Source organism: Cololabis saira, chromosome 9 (genome assembly GCF_033807715.1).
Source record: "Cololabis saira isolate AMF1-May2022 chromosome 9, fColSai1.1, whole genome shotgun sequence".
In the NCBI taxonomy this organism is placed as follows: Eukaryota; Metazoa; Chordata; class Actinopteri; order Beloniformes; family Belonidae; genus Cololabis; species Cololabis saira.
The window spans coordinates 33,509,653-33,522,108 of NC_084595.1; the positions used below are offsets into that span (position 1 = coordinate 33,509,653).

The window sequence follows — 12,456 nt, forward strand, 5'->3', positions numbered from 1 at the left end:
ATTCAAGAAAAGAAATAACTCATTTTGTCAATTCCAACATTTATAAGACTTCCTGCCAACAGAAAGCATTGTGATATAATCTTTCCACAGAGGCTTTTACTGTCTGCAATGGGCTAACTCTATTTCTTCAACAAGACAATGGCACTACCTACTGCTCTTTAAGTGCCATGTAAAATCTTTTTGACATGAAAGATAAGTAAACGGATGAGTGGCGACAAAAGACAGTTCCTCTGAACATCAAGCATGGCTCCTCATTTGACAAATATGAAAAGACATGAACTCTGGCAAGAAATCTTTACGTGATGGCTGAATTCCACCTAAGTAATGATCAACTATTTTTGACAAAAAACATTGGCTAGCCTCTTTCATGGGATCACTCTTATTCTGTCTCATTAGCCAGTGTGTGATGTATCTTTTTCTAAAGCCGTCTGTCACCACACAGACTTGTTTGTGAGTGTTAAGCATCTGTTGCCAGAGTGACAGATAAAAGGGTCATTACTTCATGAAAGCACAGCATTTCTTCGGGCAAGAAACTTATTTAACTTTCATAAACACTGATTCCTCAGGGATACAAACTGTTAAAGATGCAGAGCATATTTTGGAAGTAAATTAACTGCTTGGTCCCAACTCATACATGATATGTCCAAGTGCTCTTTTTTAAATAGAATTACTTTTATTATTTTTTTTACAGGGCCCAGAAAAATCAATTTAAAATACAGTACCGGTATATGACTTTGAGATTTCATTTGAAATTTGATGCTGATAGTAGGAAATTCTCCAAGGCTTTAAAACAAGTTTGAGCTGTTTTTATTTGATAAGACCTGCTATATCTCTCTAAAAGGATCAGCATAGTTTTCTTTAGTATGTTCTACCGTATAATTTTTAGGAGGCAAGCCAGCAGTTCAATCACCATACTTAAACAAACTTTAAATGTGGTAGTCCTGAACCTGATGTCACCGCCCCCCCCCCAAAAAAAAAAAAATGTAAAAGGAGATAAATTATACGTCCTTATCCCAGGCGCTCTGAAAGCCACCTTTTGTAGGCACAATCTCGTCAGAAGTCATTGTATTCGAGGTTGTTCAAGCGCACCATAGAGTGAGAGGCTGAAGTAGCAAATCAAGCAGCAAAAGTGGCCAAAATCAGTAGTCACTGATGGACTGCCAACCTCCAGGAATGAACCCCACATCTTGCCCATTGACAGCCGGGATAAACTATACATTAACTGCCCACCCTCTTCCAAGAGGAAGTTAGTATAGAAATTGTATGAATTAGTCAATAATTTGGCTCAAAAAAATTAGCTTCACTGTTGAGCTATCAACCTGTGTTTGTTTGAGGTTTTTAGATTATAACATTGGGAAATGTTGTTTTATGGCTTACATTTCATCAGTGTGTGCAAGCTTTTGCGTGTTAATGTGGGACTGTTGTTGCATTCATTTACAAATGGGAATTTCTAACTTCTGATTAGGAGAAAAAAAAAACTAAGGAATACCAATTACACGCTGAATTTCTTAGTTGGGACATGAAACATTAAAGAAAGTACTGACCGAGTGTTATTAACTTTTTTTTCTTAAGTGACTTGTAGATCAGCTGATGAGATGTACCATGGCTTTCCACTTCTCAGGAGTGAATAGCCTTCATCTCAAAGTGGAGTATACATACAAAGTAAATTTATTAGATAGCTCCAAACATTATATTGCATAATAAGATCTGGCACTAGCATCAGCCTCATTACTACCAACTCTTTTCAATCAAACAATTGCTTAAAAAAAGCATTTTCAACAACATAAATTTGCCTTAAAGGTATCATCAGTAGCAAACTGTTCCTAAATCAAAATACGGTAGATCACAGAAGTGAACAGAATGAAGGTGACTGAAATACTTAAGCGTGTGTTTGGCTATATCCACAGATATCATCTGTAACCTTTTTAAAAGAAATGTACACCCTGACTTAAAGGAGCATGAGGCTCCTTTTAAGAAATGAGACTCTCTAGCGCCACCCTTCACCACGACGGCCGTTGGGGGTACTGCAGCCAACAGTGAAGCCGGCACGGGAGAACGGGGAGAACGCGCATGCAGCGTCATGTGACGTCACATCCGCAGGACAGCGCGGGAAATTCCGGCCCGGAATTGCAGCACATTTTGCAGCACACAGCCTGTTCAAGGCAACGGAGAGATACACTAGAGGGCTCATTCTTTTTGGTTTGGAACGCTTCATCTGACATTATTACTAGAAAACTTAAAACGTATACGAATTATTTTCATAAATCCTGCCTCCATCCGGCCTCAAGCTCCTTTAAGTTGAAGAAACATTTTATTTATTTATTTTTTTATTAATTTATTTAGTTTGAATAATTAAGACTGACGCATAAAAAGAAGCCATCAATCTATTTACTAGTCAATTCTGTCCAACAATTACCAGGCATAGCAATAATCAACAACAACTGCATACGAGTGCTCCTGCGTCTAATATCTTTAATATTTGTTTAAATGTTTTTAATGAGAACACCTCTGAGATTTGATTAGTTTTTGAGACGATTGAGTGATATATCTACATCTTTCTTCCCCAATTTGGTACATGTTCTGTACTCTGTCACAGTTAGTTAAGTAATTACAGAACAACTTAACCGCATGTGGTTATAACTGCAGCAACTGTGCAACGGTGAACAATCTTTGGGCACAGAGACTTTTGTAGAAGACATCGTAGGTAGGTAGGTTGGGAGAAGAACAAGAGCGTTTTGTAAAGGACGATGCTGCAGTGTTTGAGTCCACAGGAGAACAAAACATGTCATCAAGCCGGAGCATACAGCATACACTGTTTAAGGAGCTTCAGGGTAGATCGTGTCCCAGATATTTAGGCATTGTGAGGAATCATTTCTATAAATTACATTAACATAATCCAATAAAAATATAATTAACATGACGATTTAACACATTTTAATCTGAGATGGACACAAAAAAGACGTAATCCGTCCAGGTATCATTTAATTTGTTTGAATTGTAACTTAGTGCAAAAGAATACCCTTTGTATGCATTCAGCCGAGACTCACTGACCCACAGGCGGGTTATTTCTCTATGTGGAGACAAAAATAACGGCCCAGAGGAACACAATGTTAAAGCAGTTCATGAAGCACTTACTAAAGAACTGTTTCAGTATATTAAACAGGCTAAGACTGCAATTGGAGGTTGGAGGGGTTGGATATTGGCACTATAAGGTCTCCTTCAGGCATTAAAACAAAGAAATCATTATAGGTTTTGTAATAACAGACATAGTATATTACATCCCAATATCCTCTTCGCAGAGTAATGAATTACACTTACTGTGTTTTGTAAAAGAACCAAGCATTTGATTGAAGTAGTTCCTTAGAAAATTGTGATTTGCGACTTGAAAACAACACAGAATTTGTGTTCCACAGCAGGAATACAAAGTTTTCTCTTCTTCTATCGAGTCCAGGCTGATATGCAGCATCAGCACCTCATCTCTATGACAGTTTGTAGGTTATGAAACCAGCATGAGCATCTTCTCTGGTGCTAATCTGCACTGATCTGAGCCAAAGCAATGGCCATCATCTCTCTTTATAATGACTTTTCTGTCTTTTTTAATTATCAATTCCCCAGACCCACCAGCTCAGAAAAATGACAAGAGTATGTGCCTGAATGAGAATGCTCTGATTCCAGAGTGACATGCTGAGCCTGTGCAGCTGGCTCAAAATGTCAAAATGAGCCATGTTTTCTGAGTTATTGCAGACGAATGAATCAGCGGTGGAGTTCATGAGCATTTCATGACTGATTTCATTTTTTTTTTTTTTTTCTGTTTTTCCTCCATGATGAAAAATGAACAGAATGGATAGTCATTTATGTTGTTCGGGGAAATTGCAAGAGGCAGTTGCTCCCAGGAAGTTCTGAAGATCATTGGAAATACTGGAAATATGGATGTATTTATGTGTATGGCCCTGGTTGATTTTGTGACTGCATGCATGCGAGTGTATCCATCTCAGGCCCTGACAGATGACGATGTGATGGATTAGTTTGTTCATAGAGGATTATTTTCATCTTTTTTTGTAAGAATGTGTCTTGGGAAAGTATGTGCCTTTTCCCTTCATGTGTTTGTGTGTGTGTGTCTCTTCTCCTGCATTCCTCTCTACTCCATGCTGGTTTGCCTGTTAAATATCTGTAAGCTTGTTTCTCTGTGTGTGTCTGCAGCTCCCCTCCACACTAAAATGAACGACCCAGTTAAATAATAAGCTGAAGGCTAACAGAGGGACCCCATCAACCTCTGAGCTGTATCCTCTCTGAAGCCATCAGTTGTGCGGATAAAGCTAGGGTGCATAATGACATTGTGGCAGTGTATTCGCGCTGTGCTGCAAAACATATTAATGTTAGCTATAATGAGTTTGACAGCCCAATATGGTTGTCAGGGATCTCAGTGAGTGTCAACTGGCTAATAGCGCCCTCAAATGGTATAGAAGGGTTATAGCAACTGCAACAAAAGCTGCAGTGATAGATTTTGTGGAATGGGTTTGTGCAGATAATTAATTTAACTTGGCTTTTCTGAAAGCGTAGGAATCATTCTGACATTGGAGTCATTTAAAAGTCACTGAAACCCCATCAATTCCCTGATTACCTTTATTCTGAATGCTGCTGCTGCTGCTGGCTTGCTTGCTTTTCATTCATTTTCTAATTCACTTCTTTGTACCTCTAAATGAATTCTCTGTGTGTTTTGTTTCGTAGAAATCTGAGGTTTTGCATGTGGATCATGCCATCTCTGTGTACGTGCTTATCTGTCTTACCTTTCTCCTAGAATCCTGGAACTCCAGCAGAATGGTGACATGGACATACTTAAACTGAAGTGGTGGCCCAAGGACACCCCCTGTGATCTCTACAACTCCATCCAGACACGACAGCGCGGCAATGCTCTTGATATCCACAGCTTTGCTGGTGTTTTCTGCGTCCTGGCCGCCGGCGTGGTGCTCTCCTGCCTCATTGCTATGGTGGAAAGCTGGTGGTCGCGACGGAAGGGATCCAGAGTCCCCTCCAAGGAGGTATGGGAGTGGTTGGGACGGGAGGACTAAAAAGAGGAATGATGCTACAGAGAGAGGGGGGTGCAGAGCCTGTAATAGATAGAGAACATAAATATTCAACATATATTACAACAGTAATGAAAGAATCAAAAAGTATTTTAAGGAGTAATTTGTTGGATGAATCCTTTTAATTTTAGCTTTATTTAAGGCAATTGAAGGCTTTATGTCAGTTATATAAGAGCAGCATCGCACATTCTGTCAAAAAGAGTTTGGGAAGTTGTCATAACAAGGGCTAATCTTTTGCATTGTGTTTTGTATGTAGATATATGCATATTTAAGAAAGCCCTTTGGAACATTATTTTGATTTAACCTTCACCAAGAGGCACAATCTTACAGGGGCCAACTTAAAAAGCTGCCTGTCATCTTATTAATTCTGTTTGTGCAATCACAGCTACCATCAGATCATCCGAAGGATTAACAAAAGAAATATTCTTTGACAAGAATATAGCAGAAATAAACTGAAGAAAGTTGAATCTTCACTTGGGAGCCCTGTACTGACAGTTTATAGTGATATCAAATAAGTTATTTAAGATGAAGTATGGTATGCTAATCATATCAGTTATTAATTATGCATATCATACATACAGGGAGAGATAGGATTATATAACCATTTTCCCTTAATAACCAGTTGAATTGTTCTGCATTAACTCATTTAAATCTCAATCTCTTGGTGCTTTTATACAGTCAGTATCCAGCTACTTCCAGCTTCCTGTAAAATCTCCCCATGTTTAATGTTTTATTAATGCTCTTTTAGGCTGTTAATTAATTTAAAGCTATGCAAGTGTCAACAGATTAATCAACTTCTCAGTCCTTCAGTAAAGTCCATGTTTTTGAGAAAAGAGGACACTGGCAGCATAAAAAGTGGAATGCAAAAACAGCCCGAGGGCCTCTTGCAACACAGCAAACCACGATGGAGTCACAAGCACCGACTCACCATGTTGAACATGGATGTTTATATTAATGCCCCCCCCCCCCACCTCCCAAAAGCAGAAATATCACTTCACCTTGTGAATTAGCAGCAGCACCATGTGAAATATGAAATCAGGCTATGTGCTTATGATCGCCACAGCAGGAATATCATTTGAGGCAATCAAAATGACTCTGGTAACATCTTCCTTTGGCAGGAACCCTGCTGTCTGCTGTGATGCAGTAGCTTCCATGCTCCATCATAGATGAAACAGGTTTCTGATTCCAAGAACGAACCTGTTTCATCTATGACATTTTATTATTTACCCAAACGACCCCATGTTTAGATGCTTTTCTGTTAATAGATGGCGCAGTTGCTCTTCACCAGTGATTGCTACACTGCCATCGCCACAACGTCACTTGGCGTTATTTCACTCTCGTGGGAGTTCAGCAGTGCCATGAAGCAGATTTGTAGTTATCTGCCAACACCAACCCTCTTCCTGTCATACCTACTGCTGTATTTTTAACAAAACGGAGAGGGAGAAAGTGTTTGAGTTAATATTTTTGATCAAAACTGTGAAATCGTTGCAAAGTGTAGCAAATTTAATATGCAAAACATACCAGGGATGAACTGAAGAAATGTAATTACGTGTGAAATAATGTTTTCACTTTTGGTTTAGAGTTAATCATTTATGTGTCGGTAGTAAATTAGACCAGGGCGTGAAGCAGTGCAGATTAATTTTTCGCAGAAAATGTTTTTGCCATCAGGTAAATTACTTCCGCTTCAAACAATTGCTTTTCCCCCCACTTAGGAAGCTATTTGATAAGAGCCGGTCAAGGTTAACCTGTGGATAATGGCTTAAGGAAATTAATGAGGAACCGTTTCCTAACCTATTATTCAACTGCTGGTCCTTTTTGAAATAATACTGTCAATCAAAAGAGAGCCGTTCTGAGAGGTCCAACACGCTGCATTGTCATTAAAGCAAGTACCAAAAGAGGGGAAACTTCCACCATCAACCATCTCTTTGATTTTATTTGATTTTTTTTCCCCCACTATAAAAAAGCACAAGAATTCTCTCCTTGATTTCCCTTCTTTTTTTTTTTTTTTTCTTGTGCCATAGTGATTTCAAGTAAGGTCAGGGATAACATTTGAAAAATTACAAAAAAGGATTGGGGGTGGTAATTGTTTCAGTCAGGGTGATTTAGTGACTGATCCCTTACCTGCCCATAATGAAACACTAATAGAACCAATCATCATGTATTCCTTCAGGAGAAAAAAGATGATTAAAGACTCATCACTTGCATAACAGCACATTTATTGCATAGCTACGTCTCTATGATTTCTAAATTCTAGATGAACCTTTCATTGATGGCCTACAGTATGTAAACGATGTAGCGATGTCATTTGACATATGTGCAAAGGTCGTATATTACAAACTGAAATTACATTTATTTTCTAAAGCCAATGAGTGGTTTGAATGTTTTGTTAGATTTGATTGCTTTGGTCTCCAAAAGGACTGTGACAATCTGACAGTTTATCATATTGTTGCAGTTAAATCAAGTGTAGCAAACAATTAGTTACCTTTATTACATGTCCTCTAGGCTGTTCTTGCATTGATCTATTTAAATGTTTATTCTCATTTGTAGAATTCTCATTTGTTTCCAACTAAGTTCACTTATGCTATGAGGGATTTGTGCTCCTCTATAATGATATGTGCAGGTACACCACCTGCTTGTATAATTACACAAAGCACAAATTTCACAAACACACCCCGTCTGTCTGAGGCAATTTGCCATGTGTGAGTTCCCCGGCACATCTGCCATAATGTGCCTTTAAACAAAATGAGAGCTGAAATGAGAATAGTTCCTGTTCGACAGCAGGCTGACTGCTGTCTGACATACTGAAACCTAATTTAGTTTCCCTTTTTACTTCAGCTGTAATTGTGCGTTCTAACATGTCAATATATAAGATATTTATGTGCTGAGCAGAACATTTCTCATCAGTTTCCACTGAAATTAACTTTAGCGAGGGCCTTTAGATTATCCACAACAATCTATGAATGGCCTTCATTTGCTTATATAAGTATCTTTTTGGGGGGTTCTAGGTTATAGTTCCTGCCAATGTTTCCTGGCTTTTGTTTTTTTGGTTGTTTTTGTTTCTTCACACATGCACACACCGTTTACCCCCTACCTCCAGCCTCCTGCTCAGTTAGCAGCTTTAATCTGTCATTCAGGCCAGTGGTCATGTCAGCCACTGAACAACCACAAAGACACCAAACCTTTAGTTGAACACAAAGTCGTGTTAAGCACAGTGTGGTTCAGCTGCCACACAAACAAACACGCCCGCCCCCCCACTATCTTCATTAGCCAGGAGGAGCAACCAGTGGAATCAACCCCAGACTGAGCACAGGAGTGGAGCATCGCCGATGAATAGGGGAGACAGCGGGGATTTAAACGCTGGTAGTCTTTGATTCTCTTTGTAGTTCTTGTTCAAGGTTTTGCACATCAAGGCATTAGGCAATCAAAGACAGGAAAATCAGTGCTATTGATTTAGGAGCCACATATGGCTCCGCTTTCTACACCCCCCCAGTTCAGAAAAAGTTGAGATGTTATTGAAAATTCAAATTAGAAGATTAAAAAAAAAGACTTTTTATTTAATTGCAGTTGGTGTGAACCCAGATCATTTTTACTCTTCAACTCTGTTTTCATGTATTAATACACATATTTTTTCTAAATACACATTTACATCAAAAGGTAAGTTGTGGCAATGATGCTTTTACCAATATGTAACTTTATCTCACATCCTTTTCCTGCCTTCCCTGAGGATAAAAAGCAATGAAGAGTTCCAGGTGGTATTTTGTAAACATGTTTTAGGGTGTGCAGCTGTCTGTTGTCTTTGTCAGACTTTTTGTTTCCAAATTGTCCACACTTTCTCTATTGACAGCTCGGGACTGCTGGAAGGCCAGTCTGAAACGTACAACCCTCTTCCTCCTTAATCATGCTTTTCTAAGGACTCCAGGATGTGGTTTTGCATCATCACATTAAAAATGAAAATAAACAAAACAGTCCTTTTTATAGCTGATCCAGGTACAGGTGCTTACCTGTGAACCCTTGCTTTGTGATTGTGATGCCCCTCTCTCGCTCTCTCTCTCTCTCCCCCTCTCTTGCTCTCTCTCTTTCTCTCTCTCTCTCTCTCCCTCTCTCTCTCTTGCTCTCTCTCTCTCTCCCTCTTTCCCTCTCTCCCTACTTTACTGTATCTGCTACTCTCTAATAATGGCCACAAGTACCCAAAAACCTTTAATAAAAGGAAAATAGATGAATATCCCTGGAAAACATGGAGTCTTGAATACGCTTAATATGCTGCAATCACAGTGTAACCTGCCTTTGCAAAGAGCACTGATGCAACCCTACAACATCACTGAGTGGGTTTTTGCTGAACAGTGTGGATGGTCCTTCAGTATGGAGTACACCTTTTTTTTTTAGAATAAAAAGATCTGAAGTACGGATTTATCTGACCACAAAACCAGTTTCCACTGTATGATGATCCATCCCAGATACCTCAAAGCCAAGAGATTGATGTCCCCTCTGTACAGAGCTAACATGTGGACTTTTTTGTAAGTTGCATGTGTGAAGGTTCATATTGTCCTTCAGTGGTTGACAAAACTTTCTCCGATCACACCCTTGCACACATGGTTAATCGTCTTATAAAGACGGCCCTTGGTGTCGTCTGAGGGAGCAGAAATCACAGGTGGCCACATCAGGCTTGCCTATTTTCCCTTCAAGCGTTCACATTTCTCTAGATTTTTCTGTTGCATTTATTCATACAGAAGGAAAATGCAAAACACGTTCCACTCTTTCTTTTGGGAACGCTGTTTTTAAATGTGCTCCTTGAAGACTCAGCATTTCAGAAGTGATTCCAAATCAAGACCATTCATTGATATCACCTGTTGAAAGGATTAATAGTTTGATAACCCCACTGTCCTACTCTTCTTTTAGTAGATGTTAATGTTTTTGCAGACCTGAAATGCAGAAATGTATATATTTGAGCCTGTAAAGAGACATTCATGAGTAAAACAACAAGACATAAGTTGGGTTCACACTGTCTGCAATGAATTAAAATCACAGTAAAAGATTGCATTTTCTATCTCATTTCATGTGGTATATTACATTTTCATTTAATGATCTTGCGTTGTTCGGTTTCACAAGTGATTGTGTTATTTTATGCATAAGGATGGTATGAGATTTGAACCAAATTAAAATTAAAAAAACATTATTCAATCTGTTGGAGCAGAACAAATATCCCTCTACGTTCCTTTAAATCCAATATTAAAGACCATCATTAGAAATGCCCCTTCTGTGCTTTCATAATGAGAATAAAATCCGCTCAGTCAGCCGTGATCGGTTTTGATAGTTGACCCCTGACATTTATCCCCCACCCTGCTGTAGCATTGACCTATCGATTGCTGTCAGTACTTGCAAATGTTTGCAAGTCAAACACCGACAAGTCCCAAAGAGCTTGTCGGATCACCAAACGCCATATAAAGCCTTTTCCCACCTACACCTTTCCCACATCAGAATCACCTGGGCTGCAACATAAAATGCAACCTCCTGAAATGAAGCAGAGCCCCTTCGTGTGGTGCTAAACCAGGATGTGAGAAAGTGAAAGGTATTTGGTCTCATTTCACTCGCTGCACATGTAATGCTCTTAAACTAAAGAGAAACTGAAAGGCTTTGTGGAGATGCTGTCCTCTAGTGTACACCACAAGCATTCTTATGTTTTATTTATTTTTAGATTTCACAGATATCTTGTTTATCTATCGGAAGACAAGTTTTTCACCCCAGTTTTCAGTGTAACTGCCTGATCACAAATGTGAGCTCACAAATCATCTGATGTCAGTAAAGGTCACATAAAATGAGACTGTTCCTACGACACATTTGTGACTCGCCTGAAATATTAGGCCTTCTTTTTGCCCAATGTGGCCCTGTAATGGTACATAGTATGCATTAGGAAAAAAAAATTGAAAGCTGTGGGAATGCCATCCTCTTATTTTAAATCAATGGAGTGCTTCCAAATGGTTGCAAAGATCGTGGCTGAAAACAGATCAGGAGAGTGTCAAGCTGGGACTGCTGCAGCATGTCCTGAGTCAGTGGAGGGAGGAAGGCAAATTTAAGTCAACTTCAAAGCAGCTAATTAGATAAATTGCATATGGTGCAATTTATCGACTGGGGAAATCTCTGCCTCTATATTCAATTTGGCCTCAGTCATGGCTAGTGGACTAAGTCTAGTTGTGTTTAAAGTCACCCAGCTTCCTGAAGTTAATAAAGTGAAGCAAACCATAAAGCTTGTAATTAACTCCACCAAACACTTTGCCCTCTGTCAGCTTAAATGAAGAACTTGATGTCATCCATATTACTGTCAAGGCAAATGTTGAAACCACTTGAGACCATCACAGGGAGCTGGGAGCATGTCGCTCTCTGCGAGTTTTACAAGCTCCATATAAAACAGGAAAGCTGGTGACCTATATTTTATGTATGGGTTTAGAAAACTTAGCTTCGAATGATACACAGGCAAAGATGCATGTTGGAAGCACAGGAGTTACTTTTGCCAATAAGAAATACAGTATATAAACTGTGAATATAAAGGATTTAATTTACTGACGGACGCATGGTGACTTGCACAGTTTTCTCTACAAATTCACAAATGTAAAACAAGATTGATGTGCAGTGGGTGTAGTTAAGTCAGCTCACAGATGTTTGTAAAACACATGGATTATTCACAAATGAATAGTGTCCATGTTAATGAATCGTCCTCCGTAAGGATGACGGACGGATTCCCCAGGATGGCCGTAATTACAGCAGCACACACCCTCACACCTGCTTGCACATGCATCATTGTTGCCTCACATTTAGCATCCTGCATCATGTCAAGCTTGCATAAAAATAACAAACACGCAGATATGCCGTGCCACGAAGCTCATTTTTGCTGTCATATTTCTTTATCCAGTTTTGCTTTAAAGATGCTTCATATGCAGAGCCAGTTTTCCACTCATGTTCATCCCTTCCCTCGCCAGTCACTGTCAGCACCGAAGGCTGTTACTCTCAACGACGCATGCACAATTTAACATGGATGTTATCCAGTTTAAATCAGTAATCGCTGGCACAAATCATGGCTACATGGAACCATCGAGCCGTACGGCCAAAGATACACCACCGCTCTCCCCATACATACCCTCATACATGCTGTCTGCACACATGACGACCTGCAATCCTCTGTTTCTACTCTATTACAACTAAGCTGTGTTTTTCTTTGTGTTTGTTTTATATATGTGTATACTAAAAACACGAACAATCACATTCTGTATATGTGTGTACATGCCCTTACATTCATACTGTATGCTGCAAAAGCTATGTTAACAGCTTCTAACTGTGGGCCGTGTGTTTGTCTTGTGGTTCTGTGTCGTGGAATGGCTGC

The 12,456-nt window shown here is 39.3% G+C and overlaps 1 protein-coding gene across 3 annotated transcripts in view; it reads left to right on the top strand.

The window, feature by feature from the left end:
- The window catches only part of grid2 (glutamate receptor, ionotropic, delta 2), a 658,916-nt gene that overhangs the window by 639,166 nt on the left and 7,294 nt on the right, over positions 1–12,456 (top strand). For all 3 annotated transcript variants that reach the window (XR_009783115.1, XM_061729310.1, XM_061729311.1), the window contains exon 15: positions 4,799–5,039. Coding sequence is in view for 2 of the 3 variants with exons in the window: in XM_061729310.1 (XP_061585294.1) it covers positions 4,799–5,039 (241 nt within the window). In the remaining variant the exon portion in view is untranslated. The remainder of the gene's footprint in view (positions 1–4,798; positions 5,040–12,456) is intronic.